This window comes from Ahaetulla prasina, chromosome 1 (genome assembly GCF_028640845.1).
Source record: "Ahaetulla prasina isolate Xishuangbanna chromosome 1, ASM2864084v1, whole genome shotgun sequence".
In the NCBI taxonomy this organism is placed as follows: domain Eukaryota; kingdom Metazoa; phylum Chordata; class Lepidosauria; order Squamata; family Colubridae; genus Ahaetulla; species Ahaetulla prasina.
The window spans coordinates 149,494,162-149,511,592 of NC_080539.1; the positions used below are offsets into that span (position 1 = coordinate 149,494,162).

The 17,431-nt window shown below is 40.6% G+C and overlaps 1 protein-coding gene across 1 annotated transcript in view; it reads left to right on the forward strand.

Annotated features, from left to right (window-relative positions):
- TRAPPC12 (trafficking protein particle complex subunit 12) overlaps window positions 1–17,431 on the forward strand; it is an 85,426-nt gene that overhangs the window by 42,459 nt on the left and 25,536 nt on the right. Inside the window, exon 7 of the mRNA XM_058177848.1 lies at window positions 2,943–3,055. Coding sequence (XP_058033831.1) covers window positions 2,943–3,055 — 113 coding nt within the window. The remainder of the gene's footprint in view (window positions 1–2,942; window positions 3,056–17,431) is intronic.

The following is a 17,431-nucleotide window of genomic DNA, read 5'->3' on the forward strand; positions in this document are numbered from 1 at the left end:
TTCAAGTGATATTCTTTTTTTAAAAAAAATACAGTACATTCACTTTGGTGTTACGCTTCGTATTTGATTATTAGTTGGTCGATGTGACCCATCACGACTCCAGCAGACACATTACAAATAACTTGAGTTTAACGGAACTAAATAAAGGAATAAAAGGCAGTAGAAAGTGGTAATGATTTTCTATGTATTATCAAATACCCTGAATGGTGTACAACAATCTGTTAAAAATCATAATAAAAAACTGAAATAAACACTGTAAAAAACAGTCAGTGAACAGGAACATGCCATGGGATGTTAAGAACTGGGAAAGTTCAACATAAAAAAACTGGATTTAAAGAGGATATCTTAAAAACTGATAGTGGGACCTGATGTGCCAGAAGAGTGATTATTCCTCAGAATAGGAACACTGTGGAAATACCTCACCTGCATGTTGCCACCAAGCAGCAATCTGCACAAAGAAAGTAGCATTACGGCATAGGCGCACACATGCACATACTTTTAATAAAAGAGAGAGGAGCAAAGACGGAAGCCATCATAGCAATAAGTAGATATTTAAAAATCATGCAGCTAAAGTGTTCAAAATGAAAATGCCTAGGAGAAAAATAATGCCTCTGTCCACCTATGTTTTTATAGTGAGCCAATGTCATGCCTTCCTGGGGGAAATAATTGTTGAACGAGGCGAAATCCTCCGGGGAACAGCATGACAGGTATCAAACAACTGAACTTCTTCTTTTTTTTTTTTTTAAGACTCTTCCATAAGTGAAAAAGAGCCTCTACCTTGTAGTCACCTGCCTAACCACTTGGCAGGGGTACCCAGAGGAGAGCTTTTGAAGGTGACCTGCATTTTATCATTCTGAAGGAATTTCAGTTATACTTTCAGGAAGAGTGGAGCCAAAAACAATGCTCTCTCCTTTAACTATTCTTGCCAGAATAACTGGAAAGTAGTCAGCATTGATGAGAGGTCAGCAGGTGATTAGATTTAGCCTAAATATCAAAGCGCCAGTACACTTTTAGCTGTGGCATTTAGAATATTCCAAAATATACATACTTGTAAATAAATCCAATTAAGCTCTGTTATAAATATTCTAAGGCCATAGTCTCACTAAATGCAAAGTTAATAATGTGTAGTTTATTACATGTGTGATATTAAAACCTTGATCTTTAGCTGGATGAAGGAATTTTTTTGTTTGTTTTTAAAGCCTCAGGGTTTATATTTTGGTTGCAAAAGCTTTCTGTAAGAAAGAAAGAAATAATGGAAAGGGATGTGAGAAAAAAATCATAATTGCTGAAATTATCTTTGTAAAGAATTACAAACTTTATCGGTAATGATCTTATACATTTCAAGAGCTTAATAATTCTGGAGGATAATATAGATCAGGAGTTCCCAACCCCCAGGCCGCAGCCCACTACCGGGCTGTGGTCCATTCAAAACTGGGCTTCATGAGTGGCGGGCCAGCACACGAGCGGCGGGCCAGCACAAGTACACGCACAGCTCAACTTACGCAAATTGAGCTGCATGCGTGCACGCCATCCTGTCACTTGCACAGTCCGGTTCCCCTCTCCCCCCCCCCTACCCTCCACCCTGGTCTGGCCACCAAGCCATAAAGATTGAGGAATGCTGATATAGATTACAAGAACTGGAAGTCCAGATTCTATGTATATGTGAAATTTAAAACTACCGTATATGTTGGTTTGCATCCATAAAATCAGAATTGAGCATGAATATCATAAGGCATGTCTTCAAAACCCCTTATATATCATTGTTTGTCCTTTTCTGAACCATCTCTACCTGTCAGATTTGTATGTAATGTATTTTTAGGAGTATAAGACACACTCCCCCCCCCAAAAAAAAAGTGGGTGGAAATGTCTGTGCGTCTTATATAGCGAATATTGCGGTGGGGGAAGGGAGGTTGGTGCGGTGCCAATCAGGTATTCTAGAATGGGCTGCAGCAGCAATGAATGGGCCTTGGCGAATGGGCCATTGTGAATGAGTCATGGCAAATGGGCAATGGAAAATGGGTGGCAGTGAACGGGCCATGATGAACAGGCCACAGCGGCGAAGGGCTGTGGCGAATGGGCCGTGGCAAACGGGCCAGATGAATACCGAATGGATGCTGGGAGACAGAGGGAGATTTTTTTTCTTGTTTTCCTTCCCAAAAGCTAGGTACATTTTATAATCCGGAGCAATTTATAGTTTGAAAAATATGGTAAATGTGTGGTTTTATCAGTACTGACCAGAGAGGATTAATGGCATCTTATGGCTTTGATACAACCTCTGCCTGCTAATTCAGCACCAAATAACAACAGTCCTTATGGCAACTGTCTCACAGTGCTCACTCATGTTCAACTTGTCACTGACCATGCCATGAGTACCCCATCTTGTATATGTGTCCTGTATTTTTCTGAAGTGTGATAGTTTTCATTTCTCTCTGTTGAAGGACCTTCGCTGTTGATTTTATCCCTCTCAGTCCAATCTTCTGTCCTATTAGATTAGACTACCATGCTGGGATGTTGGCCAATTTTATGTCATCCAGAAAACTAATAAGGAGCCCCTCATTACCATCTTCTGAGCCTCAGAATTGATCCTTACAGAACCCCACTAGTTACAACTTTCCAACTCAACATAGTACCATTAATTCTCTGTGTGTGCAGTTAGGTAGCTGTTGTGAACCACCTTACCGTAGTGTCATCCAAATCACGCTATGATAGCTTGTCAGGAAGAATGACATGTGGAACCTTATTAAGAGCTTTGCTGAAATCAGATTATATTCACTGCCTTTCCCTAGTCCAGCATTCGGCCACAAAAAAAGACCTGATGAATAATCGCAATGCAATAATTCTGCCCTAATTCACGCTGATTAAAATAGAGATTCTCTTTAAGTGCCATTATAAAGAAATTGTGAAGGCTGGGAAGTAGTAATCCACATATTTTGTTATTTTAGGGTCCATGGTTCCATTTTCCATGAGGATTTTGCATGCAGAACTTCAACAGTATCTTGGAAATCCTCAGGAGTCACTTGATAGACTACACAATATGAAAACAATCTGCACAAAGGTAAATGTTTCTTTACACAGCCAATGAAGTATTTGAGGTAAAGCAGATGTTTAAGACTGAACTCTTAGAATTCTCCGTGGTTGGAAATGTTGACTGAGGAATTCTGGAAATCAAATTTTGGAGCCCAGATTGGAAAAGATTGATTTATGGCTTTGCTCAGAACAAACATCAAATTTCAACTATACACGTGGAAATATGATGCAATGGTACTTGAACTTTTGGGGGAAAGCCTAAAGGGAGCTGTCTTTTCTAGCTTCTTGTGATAATGCTTTTTCTTTGCAGCCTGGCTGATAACTGGAATATGACTTCTGGTGATTCTATTTTGTTTTCAGCTGATTTCAGGACCATACATAGAATGGCAAACAGTAAATTTCACTGAGTGAATCTGAGTTTCTAGCACCCTCTTCATCCACATCATGGACATTTCTTTTAATCTTCCATTGATGTTTTAGTGTATTAAAAAACACCCCTCCACCTCCAATATTTCATCTTTTCCTTATAGGAGAGCCATTAAATAAAGTCATCCACTGATTTGGGTAAAGTGCCAGTATGCAGATGAGGCCTATTTATATATCTCTGCCCTAAACCAAATGGGAGAAATCCTGGAGGTTGTTAAATCCTGGCAAAGAGACATAGATTCAACCCAAGATGGAAGAGCTCTTAATTCAGAAATCTGCCAGCTTCAGGTTTATATCAGCTTTGCCTTTGGATATGGTTATGCTCCTCCTTGAGGAGCAAGTTCTTAGGTTTGGGGTTCTCCTGGTCTCCTGCTCTAGGAGCAAGTGAAGGGCCAGTATAGCTAGTACAGCACTAGGGGTGGCCTTTCTCAGAGTGGGGGCAGTAAGGACAGTCACTTGTACATTCAGGCTGCCGTTAAAGAAACTTCAGCTACAACAAAATGCAGCTCCACATATGCTTATGTATCAGACACATTGCTGCTGTGTGTCACCATCGCTACAGGAACTGCACAGAATGCCAGTTACTGGTTACTGAGTACAGTTTAGGACAGTGATCACCAACTGGTGGTCCGCGAGAAAATTTTGGTGGTCCACAGAAAAATTATTTGCATTTTTTAATATTGCAAATCAGAAGTCCTCAAACTACGGCCCCTGGGACAAATACAGTATGTGCAATGGACGTTTGTGTTGCTGCAGAGAGTCTCCCTCTTCTGGGTCGTTTTGTGCAGATTGGAGGAGGGCAGAAATTCCAACTTGGGGTCTGCTTCAACCTCCTGGTGTGGGGCTTTGGGCAAAGACTGGAGGGAAATGCTGCTGGTGGCGAAGAGCCGGAGGGCCTTGTTCCAGTGGGACTGCCTCATGGCCTGGAACTGGCTGACTATCTCAGCCCACTGAGCCTCCAGGCACCTGTACCTGGCCTTGCACTCCCGCAGGTCTTCCCTCTGCTTGGAAAGCCTATGCTTGTAGTCCTCAGTGAGGTGCTTCTGCTGAGCCTCCTTCTTGGCCAGATCCAATTGGAACAGAGCTGTTTTGCCAACTCTTTCTCGTGGTGGCTGCTTAGCTCCAACAACTGCTTCCTGTTGGGACCCTAAGGAGCCCAGGCGGGCAGGAGAGCAGTAACTGGGAGGGGAGTGGCGATTAGAGTCCAGCGAAGCACCCCTCAACATGAATGACATCAAGTTGGCCACGCCCACCCAGTCACCTGGGTCACCACAGTCACCACATCCACATAGCTGGTCATTAAGCAGATCATATTAGTGGTCCGCGAGATTTTAAATTATGAATTTAATGGTCCCTGAGGTCCGAAAGGTTGGTGACCCCTGGTTTAGGATGCTGATGATCACCTAGAACATTCTGTATGCCTTGGAACTGGGGCAGCTTGGAGATTGTCCAGTTTGGTTGAAGTCTGCCTCTCCAATGTGTGCAGAAAGACTTTCCCTGCTGAGGACCCCCATTTATTAGCACAAGTGAGAAGAGAGGACACACATAGGAGAGGCAGATTTCAAGCAATCTGGACAATCTCCAAGTTACCCCAGTTCCAAGGCATACAGAATGTTCTAGATGATCATCAGCATTTCTCTTCAGAGCACTTTCAAGTTCAACTACAGTTAGTCCTCGAATTATGACCACAATTGCACCCTTAATTTCCATTGCTAAGCAAGACAGTTGTTAAGTGAATTCTGCCTCATTTTACAAGCTTTCTTACCACAATTGTTAAGTGAATCACTTCAGTTGTTACATTAGTAACAAGGTTGTTAAATGAATCTGGCTTCCCCGTTGACTTTGCTTGTCAGAAGGTCACGAAAATGGTCACATGATCTGGGGCACTGCAACTGTCATAAATACATGCCAGTTGCTAAGCATCCAAATTTTGATTGCATGACCACGGGGATATTGCAGTGGTTGTAAGTATGAAAAACAGTTATAGGTCATTTTTTTTTCAGTGCCGTTGAACAGTCACTAAAGGAATTGTTGTAAATAGAGGACTACCCATCCTTGCTACTGGAACCATGAGTGGTCCTCTCCTTTCTGGCTGATAATTTTTACTGAATCCATGGACTATTTAGGGAGTCAGAAGGTCAATGCAATCCTTTTATCCTAGGCCGGCCAGCTATTTCTTTGCTGCTTTGGGAGTAATTAGTGGTTTGTTCTAGGCCAGGGGTCTGCAAACTTGGCTCTTTTAAGACTTGTGGACTTCAACTCCCAGAGTTCCTCAAGCTGGCTGAGGAACTCTGGGAGTTGAAGTCCACAAGTCTTAAAAGAGTTTGCAGACCCTGTTCTAGGCTAAGTAATGGATGGAGGGCTACTATACTTCTTTCAGATTGGATTTCCAGAGGAGAAGGTTGGGAAGCTTTGCGGGTGTGTGTTTATGTGTGTGTGTGTGCATGTGCGTATAGTTTATTTCTTCAACCAATAAAAATATTGAGGTGCTACCACAGAAGCAATGATTTTATCTCTGAAAGTGGAGGGGGAGGCAGATTTTTTGCTAGGATTTTCAAATTTATCAGAGCATCCGTGAGAGTGGGGAGACTTTGAGAGACAAACCACTCTCAGTTCCACCTCTTAAAAACCCTCCGATCTGCTCTCTTCCTTATGCGACTGAAATTTAAAAAAAATAGCAAAAATATCTGAGATTTTTTGTGTGTGTGGATTTGGGGGTTACGTTGAGGGTGGAAATAAGTGTGGCTTCCCCTTCCTAGAGGCCTCCTGCTCTTGTTTCTTCCTCCTTTGAGGAAAAGAAATTAGAATTGGATAACTGTAAATCAACCATTTTTTTCCCCACCAGATTTCAAGAACCATAATATTAGGGTGCTGCAAATAAGCTGCTGTGGGACCTTCTTGTCAGCTTTTCTCTGTTGAGAAGAAGACTGCTACACTCTGCTGTGGAGAGAAACAGCAGAGCTTTTATTTTATTTAGGAGTTCAGGGACATTTTCAGTGGCCTTCAGGGATGCTTTTCTAATTATTAAGGTGGTGTTGGTAGAAGTATGCTGAATATTTACAGGGAAGCTCTGTTTATTGGTTTTATTTTCGTGTGTGAGAGAGATTTTTTTTTAATTGTGAGGAGCAATCTTGGAAGAGATTTCAGAGAGCGTGTTTAATTTTTAAAGAGTGACACACTAGGCACGGGAAGAAGAAAACATACTATATTTCTGTATGTTCTTATTGTTCTTGCTGGTGTGCGGGTTGGCAGAGAGGGAAGAAGAGAACATGAAGCTGACCAAATGTGTTCTGTAAAAAAATCAGACACAGGAGAATCAAGAGAGCAGTTCCTGAGGCCGCGTTGGAGGACTTCCCTCTTTAGGAGAGCTGCCTGAATCAGCAGCACTTGCAACAGCCCTAGCAACAAATGCTGCTCAGTGAGTCTGCTCTGACCCTGTTGTTGTGGGCTCCAGAACTGTCTCAAGATCTGGGTGCTATAGCTGTTGGCAGATATATTCTTATAAATATCCAGAATATCTTTTTCTGTTTCAGTTTTCCCCTCGTGACAATTGGTTATAAAAGCCAGATTCGGTCCATTTTGTCCAGACAGAGAGACCTGGCAAAGGCCTTCCCTGTTACTTTAATCTTGTGTTGGGCCTTTGTCTCTCCTCAAGTAGAGATATGAGGAAGACCATCTCTTTTGTTAAATAATTCCACCCACCCAAGTGGAGAGAAAGCCATTGGTTACCCCTCTTAGATGTGGAGGCATGAACAGAGACCATCTGCCTATCCAGAAGTCTGAAATGAGAGTCTCTTATGAGTCTGAAAGCTACTGTCTCTCTGTGTCCCAGTGGCGCTTTTCAAAAGGGCTTTCCTGGGTTGTTGTTGTTTTTTCCTTTGAAAACATTTCACTTCTCATCTCATTCAGTTCTGACTGAATGGTGGGAAATGGCAAGATTTATATTCTTTGCAGTCATCTGGTTCTTAGCATTCTGAAGGGTCATTGAGCCCACTTGGAGATTTATCTGTACCCTCAGGGTCACCTGAAACAGAGCGCAGTTGGATGTGGAACCTTCTTGGGACTGTTGAAAGAACTGCATTGTAAACAGGAGAGAGGTGGTGTCATGTTCCTCCTCTGTTCAGTTGTAACATAGATGGCCTCTTTGACCCCTCTTTCAAACTAGTGGTCCCCTCTGTCCAAAATGTCAACTCTTGGGATGAGAAATGTTTTCAAAGGAAAAACAACAACAACCAAGAAAGTCCAGTTGCCTTTTGAAAAGCACTTTTGGGACAATCATGACCTGGATGACTGAGAATCTCCATAGAAATAATGTCTCTCTGGGCTTCTGTTTCAGGATGAGGCATGGGATGGATGTGGTCTAAAAATGTGTCTTTGATGCCCTTGTGTCCTTAAGCCTGTTTTTTCTCACCCTAAAGTAGTGTCAGACTTTACTCCCAAGCATGAAAATAAATCCTGGCTCACTGGAAATGTTGCTCCATATTTTGTAGCTCGCTAAGAACAGGCACTTCACAGATTAATGTGGCTACATAAATAATTTCAATGCAAGGAAGGATGAAGTCATAGATATGTGTGCCTATTGCAGTTCACAGGAGTCAAGGGGTGTGTGTGTGTGTATACAGTATATATATATATATGTTTTCTGAGGTTTTCACGAGTGTTTGTATATAGGTCTTTGGTTGTTCGGGTTTTCTCCCGTGTAAAATTGGAAATGTCTTGGCGACGTTTCGACGAAGTCTCATTCGTCATCTTCAGGCTTCAGCTTCGTGCTTCTGGGAGCAATGTGTGATCGCAGCTGTTTCTTCCTTTTAACTGCTTGTGGGGGTTTGAACTGATTGGGTGGGAGCTTGGCTGTGCTCTGATTGGATGGGGTTTTTTCTATGCTCTGATTGGATGGGGGTGTGTCCTGTGTTGGTGGGGGCTTGGTTGTGCTCAGTCTAGTCTGTGCTGCAGGGGGATTTGAGCTGGTGAGCTGCATAGCTGTTGTTTGGCTTTGTGGTCGTGCTACATCTTCATAGTGGGTGTCAGTCTGCTGCATGAATGGATTGGAGGGGTTTGAAATGGCTAATGTTGCAGCTGCGGTCTGGCTTCTGGTCCTTGGTCGTGCTTCATGATCAGTGTGGGTTTGGGTCTGCTTTCTGGGTGGATGTGCAGTGGTGACATCCTGTGTGGACCTTGTGAGTGTGGGTCTGGTGTCATTCCTCATGTTAGGGAATGAATTTATTGACATGTTAGGGAATGAATTTATTGACAAACGAGTCCCTAACATGAGGAATGATACCAGACCCACACTCACAAGGTCCACACAGGATGTCACCACCGCACATCCACCCAGAAAGCAGACCCAAACCCACACTGATCATGAAGCACGACCAAGGACCAGAAGCCAGACCGCAGCTGCAACATTAGCCATTTCAAACCCCTCCAATCCATTCATGCAGCAGACCCACTATGAAGATGTAGCACGACCACAAAGCCAAACAACAGCTATGCAGCTCACCAGCTCAAATCCCCCTGCAGCACAGACCAGACTGAGCACAACCAAGCCCCCACCAACACAGGACACACCCCCATCCAATCAGAGCACAGAAAAACCCCCATCCAATCAGAGCACAGCCAGGCTCTCACCCAATCAGTTCAAACCCCCACTAGCAGTTAAAAGGAAGAAACAGCTGCGATCACACATTGCTCCCAGAAGCACGAAGCTGAAGCCTGAAGATGACGAATGAGACTTCGTCGAAACGTCGCCAAGACACTTCCAATTTTACATGGGAGAAAACCCGAACAACCAAAGACCTATATATATATATATATATATATATATATATATATATATATATGTATATGTATGTATGTATATGTATGTATATATATGTGGAGATAGATAGATAGATAGATAGATAGATAGATAGATAGATAGATAGATAGATAGATAGATAGATAGATAGATAGATAGTGTGTGTGTGTGTGTGTGTGTGTGTGTATATGTATGTATGTATGTATATATATTATGTATATATGTGGCATATATTGTATTTATTGCTCTAGGAATTAAATCCTAAAGTTTTTCTTCTTGCCTTCCCGAATCAACAAATATTTCACCTCTCTTTCTTTGCATGTTTATGTAACAGTGCTGTCTGGTTTGAGAATCATAGCTTCCTGCTTTCCAGAAGGTTTCAGCCTTTATTATTAGTGATCTCATTAGAAGATAAGGGATGATTAGAAAGGATGGTAGAGAAGCCGCATCATTTCTTCTCATCATCAGAGAATCAAGTAAGAACGTTCAGTCTGCTGAACCCTTGTAAAAGCTTATTATCCTCAGTTAGACTTTGCAGATGATTTGCTGATCCTTATTCTATAAGCACTAGACATTTGTCTTTGCTTTCCTTTTGTTGATTTCATATATCATCCCAGAGCAATAATTGTGCAAAGCGTCAGTATTTAGCCTACATTTTTCACAAGTGTAATGCCGTGTAAATAAACATATTCACTCAATATATTTAGTTTCTCTGCAATCTCCTTAGTGTAATTTATGCTGCTTTAGTTCTCACAATGTCTTGTGATCCAGATGTCTCGTTGACTACTTTTTGTTTTGTTTTGGGGGCCATGCAGAAAAAGTACTCTGTTGACTTTAATGTTTTGACCAATTATATGTTCAGATTTTTTACTTCTGCGGGATACACTTTGTGCCAGAGTATGCTAAAACAATTGCTTTCTGAAGAATATACTTCACATTTTATATTTTAAATCTGTTTATATGCTAGTACAAACTTGTACCATATCCTTCCTATTGTTTTCTTTAGTTTTCTTAGCATCCATTTTTGTCTTGTAAAATGTAAAGCTTTGCCTGTAGATTTAAGAGAAAATGTGTGCATCCTTTCCATTAAGTATTTAGCTATAGGCTTTACCTAGACAATTATCTCTGGGGGGGGGGGGAAGGTATTGCATAGCCTTTAATACAGCCACTTGGGGATTTAGATGTTTTACTTTGGTTTTGTTGTTTATTTTTCATTTGGACTACTGCTCTTCCTAACATAAATCAATATATTTTTGTCCTGGAGAGCCAGCTTAGTAGGGGATTGTCTTCTAGCTAGCCAAAGCTGAAGCTTAGATGTTATTTTTTTTCTCCAGTTCAGTTTTGTGAAAAATGTATTCCTAAATCTAGCTGGGATCACTTAAAGACTGGTATTGGGCTGGGGTATAGTCTAGTACGCATTCAGCTGGAGAGATGTGAAAGAGTGGAAGAAAGGAATGTAAAAGTAGAAACTCTGAATTGATTTCAGCCTTCCAGGGATTATTGTGGCACATGGTTCCTGCTTCCAAAAGAACAGTCTTTAAGTGAATAACTGTTGGTTTAAAATAGTCTGTTTGTGGAGCATAGATTAGATTGTCCTTTTCCCTGCCACACTAAAGAGGCATAGTCAGCTTAATCATTTGAAGTATAATTGGTACTCTCTGTAAAATTATCAAGCCGATGGTAAGACAATCCTATATTTCTAGATTGCATATACTTGAATTACAGCTGTAGTGTTTAGTCATTTAGTGAGTTGGTTAATTATCTTAAAAACACTTTAATCAGGAGCACCTTTTAGTTGCTTAATCAAGCAACAAATTTTAATGTTTGATTGTTAAAACAAATACTTTTAAAAAAGAGGAGGCACTGCTTCTCTTCGAAGATTGGCAAATGCCACCTCTAAAATGATACCAGGCTTATGTGCACCATGTTTAGATGCCCATCTAAAGGTGATGCCAATCTTTTAATTTTGTTTTCACTTTTTAATATTAGAATATCTTTTCATGGTAATCGACTATGTTTCTATCACACAGCAAGAAAAGATGTGCCTGGATCCCTGTTCTTGGAATTTCAATGGAAAAAACATACTTGGTCATTCAGAGTACCTCAGGAAAGTGAAGAGAATTATTCCCAATGACATAATCCACAAGATAACTCTTTTCATCTCATTCCTCAATTTTTCTAGGTGCTGTGGAAAAATACGTATCTGTTTGTGTACAGGGTTTGGAGGCTATCTTTTAAGCTGTTGATGATGTCATTGTTAAAAATAAGCTCCATCATCATAAAAACCAGCTATACTCCAGAAAACAAAGATGAACACTGGTTTCATGGAAGTGTTTTAAAGCTATTTTTATCCTTTTAGCCTTGTTTCCTTTATCTTTTCCAGTCAAAACAATAGAAAATTTTTAAAGTTTCCAAATTTTTAAACCATATTTGGAATACCTCAGCTGGTGATGCCATTTAGCTGACCTTTGTGGATCTCATAAGCTAAGAAGGCTTGGCATTATTAATTCTCAATGGTGAACCAGGACTAGAAGCCAGACAGGGAAGTAAAAAACATATCCTGGAAGATGGCAGGAGCAAACCACTTTCATGACACTGCTAAAAAAAATTCACGGATGGAGTTCCTAGGAATTGGGCTGGGTCAAAGGCATCGTTGCATTGAACCTTAACTTTATCATCTATTAAAACATTAAATTATCAGACTTTCATTGGTCAGAATCCACAGAATCTATCGTGTACCCTAAGGCTTTGGTTTTTTTCATGCTCATAGCACAGTATGGAACTTGGTTATCCAAGTTATTGTTGCCTTTTGTCCTTCAGAACCTTCACTGGTTTTTGGTCTTTGAGGTCTTAATTTGAGGAGCTTCTAAAACATAAATCCAAATACCTTTCCTTATCTCTTGATAAGTCCATACCTGAGCCTTTGCTTTTCCAGTTCTACTGTCACAACTGAGCCAAGCTCGCACTGCCTCAAAAAACACAAGTCCCTCGTGTGGGGCTGCCTCCAGACAGATCTATATGGGACCTTATCAGAGGTGGGTTTTAGTAGGTTCTGACCAGTCTGGAGAACCGGTAGCGGAAATTTTGAATAGTTTGAAGAACCGGTAGTAAAAATTCTGACTGGCCCCGCCCCAATCTATTCTCTGCCTCCCAAGTCCCAGCTGGTCAGGAGGAAATGGGGATTTTGCAGTAACCTTTCCCTGGAATGGGGAGGGAATAGAGATTTTACAGTATCCTTCCCATGCCACGCCCACCAAGCCACGCCCAAAGAACCGGTAGTAAAAATTTTTGAAACCCACCACTGGACCATATCCCTCCTTTCTTTTAAACACTGACTCACATTGTTAATTTTTTCCCCAATAAGGAACAAAGAATCAATGCCGTTGAATTTTAGACTGCATTCTTTGAACAGAGACAAGCCTTTTGCTCATATCATATTTATTTAAAATAAAATAACATGAAGATGATTCTTTGGTGGCACTATATACTAAGTACCTTGATGAACGTATCTTTTCTTTTATGTACACTGAGAGCATATGCACCAAGACAAATTCCTTGTGTGTCCAATCACACTTGGCCAGTAAAATTCTATTCTATTCTATTCTAAGTTAAGTTGAATGAACTTGCCTAGAAAGAAAGAACTATGCAATGTCTTGATTGGAAGCTACAGTACCAGCAATCTTGGTGATCAGAGAGATTGGCACAGAAACTCAGTGCCTTATATGTCCTGATCAGCAGAAATTATTAGCTAATTAAATTGTAAGCAGTACTTTAATAAATTCCATGCAATCTTCTTTGAGAGTATGCCACAATGGTGACTTCAGATATGAGAGCATTCGGGGCAGCAGATTAGAATGGATATAATCTATCTTTTATTAGGGATAAATGGCTTGGGCACCATCTTTATTTTGTTGCATGTGGATTTCGTTTTAATCGAAAAGTTATAAAGCAAGCTTTGCAGGGTAGAAGGAATTGTGGGTTAGCTAAGAATGAACCACCTAAATTTGCCAAATCCAATATATTAACTAGATAAAAACATTTGAAGAAACTCACCCAAGGAGTCAGTGTAAACACTTCATTTATTTCATTGATTTTAGTTGAGGTGACTCCTGATTGGATTCTAATTCATGGGTAAGTAATGGGTAGCACCATTAAATCTTCTTTCTTCTGATATCGAAATCTATTCTAGAATTGTTTGGATATTCCAGAAGAATGACTATAGAAGTACGGGAATGGCAAGGGAAAATTTAGAAAAAAATTCTATCTTCTTTTTCTACTTTCCACTAGTTTGAAGCATTGTTAGATTGCATTTTTTCCCATAAAGAAAACAAGTTTTGCACACACAGTAACTGGTTGCATATTATTGTGGCAAGGGCCAGAACTCCTTGGTAAAATAAATGCAATATGAACAGAAGGCATCTTCAATTAATGTCAGCTACCAGGAGCTGAGGAAACATTCTGCTTATTAACCTTCAGAGCTCCTGCCTTCCACAAAATGCAACTTCCTCTGTCTCTATTTTTTTCCTGTTTCACCAAAGATTTTAGACAGTGGTGTGGCAAGGTAATTTTATTCCCTGCATTTAATAGTTTTATGGATTATCCAGTCACCCAGCTTTACAGTGGACATGAGGAACACAGTAAATATTTCTTCTTCACTACGCCGTGCATTTTCCCTGTTCGTCCATTACAAGGACAAACACTTTTCAATCAACCTTGAGTTTTTAAAGCATAAACAAAAGGAATAAACTCTGTGCTCTTTTGCATTTAATTCACTTTCTTATTACTGCATTTTTGAAAAGTTATTATAGATGTAGACGTAAAAAAGACCAATCAAATTTTTAAAAAGCTAGACTTGGGGAGTTCCCATTTGAGAAAAATAATGGAAGGGGTGAAATGGAAGAGGCATTTAAAATCATGTGTGGCATGGAAAAGTGGATAAGATTTTTTTTTTCTTTCACACAGCTAAACATGAGAAAATACAGGATCAATGAACGAAAGCATTGTTCTCTGTAATGCATGACTTCAGAATTGATTTCTGTCAGATGTAGTGATGGCCACTGCAGTGAGGCTGTTTTAAACAGAAACCAGGCAGCACCAGGCCTGACTTGTCTGATCTCAAAAAATTAAGCAGAGTCACTCCTGGCTCAAAGTTGGGCACATCTAATTGTGGCTGTGTTCATGAAAACACCAAAAGTCAGAATTAGAGAAATTCACTGACAATAGGGCTGGTCATGACGACTGGCCTAGATAGCTCTTACTATCTTCCAAGTTATGCCCATCATCCCTCAATATCATTGATGGGAACTTTTAAAGGCAGTGTTCTCTCTTCCCAGATGTACTGGCTACCAATGGTTCTTTGTTTTAAAAGAAGATAGATGTAGATATAGACATATATAGACATATAGACATAGATATAATTGCCTAGCTGGCAACTCCTGACTACATATAGAGGTTACATTGTCTGCCTGTTTGTCTATGCCTCTAACAAAGTAGAAGTCTTGGTTTCAGAGTTGTTTGAACTGTACTCCAAAAATGGGCATTTTGATTAGGAAGAATGTGGAGAAATAGGACAAGATACTTTCCCTTTAGATGGAACTTTTCCCCTTTCTTAAACATGTAATTGAAAAGTGTTCCTTTGTGTTTGGCAACAAACATACATTCCAAACATTTGACACTTAAAGACCAGAAGTACTAAACATTATATACTGTATATCGCCAGCAAGAATCTTGGTTCATGGAGTAGTCGCTATTTATATTTCAAGACTTTTTTATTTATATTTACATTCAAAAGATAGACAAGCCAGAAATGCCCTTGTCAAGGGATTATGTCCCTAAGGAAGCTGTCCATTTCTGATGTTTACCTAGAAGAAAACCTGCTACTGAATTTTGAAGTACATATATACCCGTCCTGTTTAGTAAGCAGCATCTTTTGAGGTTGCTGCTCTGACCTATCCTGAACATGGAAAACATCTCAAAGAGTCCACTTTTTTAATTTTAATATTAGAATTGCTCTGTTCTCTCTTCAGTCCTTTTTTGTTTCTTCTGTGCTTCTAGATTTACTGTTGCCTCCTCCTTTCAAAGAAAGCTCTTCATCATTTCATCCTTGATAAAAAGAAAATCACTGATATCAGTAGCTGAAAGTTAAAATCAGCACTCCTGCTGAAAGTTGAAATCAGCACTGCTGCTATCTACTGGCTATATTCCCTTACATTAGTTTGCTGAATAGTTGCTTCTCTGATCTCCTCCCATCTTCTCCCCAGCAAATGGCATGCAGTGGCAGATGTATAATAACTTGTCCATAACCTGTTATGAATTAAAAACGAGTATTTGTCTGGGGTCAAGAAATGGATTGAGATACAAGTACCCATGCTGAATCTCTGCTAACTGCTCCTACTTACCTATTTGAAATGATGTGATTGTGCAGATTGCACTCCTGAAGATGATAAAATAACCGATTGGTTTGGGCAGCTAATCACTGATTGGCAGGGGGAAAAGAGCAGCGGATAATAAGCTCTGGATTCCAGAAGTAGCACTGCTCCCACCTCCAGTCAGTCTTGGAGAACCATTACAGTAGGCATAGCTGGTAGCATCTCTAAGTCCAAAGGGCACTTACTGTATTCTGTTGTTTCCTCAATGCTTCTGGGAGTAGGCTAGGCTAAGAATGGACTATGTTTCCCCACCATTGGACAATGCTTTGAAACCATCTAAGTAGTCAAAGTACTGTGCTTTTATTCAATCTTATGACAATTTGTGACCGTCCAAGCTAAATGCAACTATTAGACATGCATTCTAAAATCTCCATGTCCTCCAGTTCCATGCGGGCTAAGAAAACTCTTCAACAGATAGCCACTGCTACTGGACAGTGCTTCATTTGTTAATTCACAAGATTATAATCAAAACAAATTAGCGTAATTCTGTTAATCTACTGTCTTATTTTTGCATAAACCAACCATTTCTTTTTAAAAAATACATAGCATTTGATCCTTGGTTTAAAGCAGGGGTCACCAACCTTTTGGATCTCAGGGACCATAAATTCATAATTTTAAATCCTGCAGACCACTAATATGATCTACTTAATAACTGGCTGGGTGGGCATGGTAAGGTGGTCATGTGACTGGGTGGGTGTGGCCAACTTAATGTCACTCACATCGAGGGGCACCTTACGAGCCTCTACTTGCCACTCTTCGCCTGCCTGCGGGGCTCTTTAGGGCCCCAACAGGAAGCAGTTGCTGGAGCTAAGCAGCCACCATGAGAAAGAGTTGGCAAAACAGCTCAGTTCAAATTGGATCTGACCAAGAAGGAGGCTCAGTAGAAGCACCTCACTGGGACTATGGGCATAGGCTTTCCAAGCAGAGGAAAGACCTGCGGGCATGCAAGGCCAGGTACTGACCCCTGGAGGCTCAGCGGACTGAGATGGTCAGCCAGTTCCAGGCCATGATGCAGTCCCACTGGAATGTGGCCCTCCGGCTCTTCGCCACCAGCGGCACTTCCCTCCAGCCTTCGCCCAAAGCCCCACACCAGGAGCCTGAAGCAGACCCCAAGTCGGAATTTCTGCCCCCCTCCGACCCATACAAAAAGACCCTGAAGGGGGAGACTCTCTGAAGCAACACAAACGTTCATTGCACGTATCCATCCCAGGGGCCATAGTTTGAGGACCCCTGATTTAGTGCAATATAAAAAAATGTAAATAATTTTTCTGGGGACCATCAGAATTTTCTCATGGTCCACAGACCACCAGTTGGTGACTGCTGGTTTAAAGCATATATGTCTTGCATTTTATTTCCATTTTGGAATTGAATACAGGCAGTTCCTGGGTTAAGAACTGGGTTAACTTATAAACAAGTTCTACTTATAAACAAGCTGTCTATTACTAAAAATGGCAGTGTTCTCCTTCTCCTGTCGACGAACTGCTGATGCCCCTCAATGTATTCATGAACCCTGAAGCTGCACAGTTTTAATATAAATATATAATATGTAAAGCCTTTTTTCAGCTGTTCATGAAAACATTCAGTGGTTCATTGGCTCAAAGGACAACGTTGTCCACCATTTTTAATAATAGACAGTCCATTGTACATACGAATTTCAACTTAAGTACAAATTTGAGTTAAAGAGAAACTTAGGAATGTAACCCATTTTTAACTAAGGGATTGCCTGCATTGCAATATAGAAATATCCTTGCAT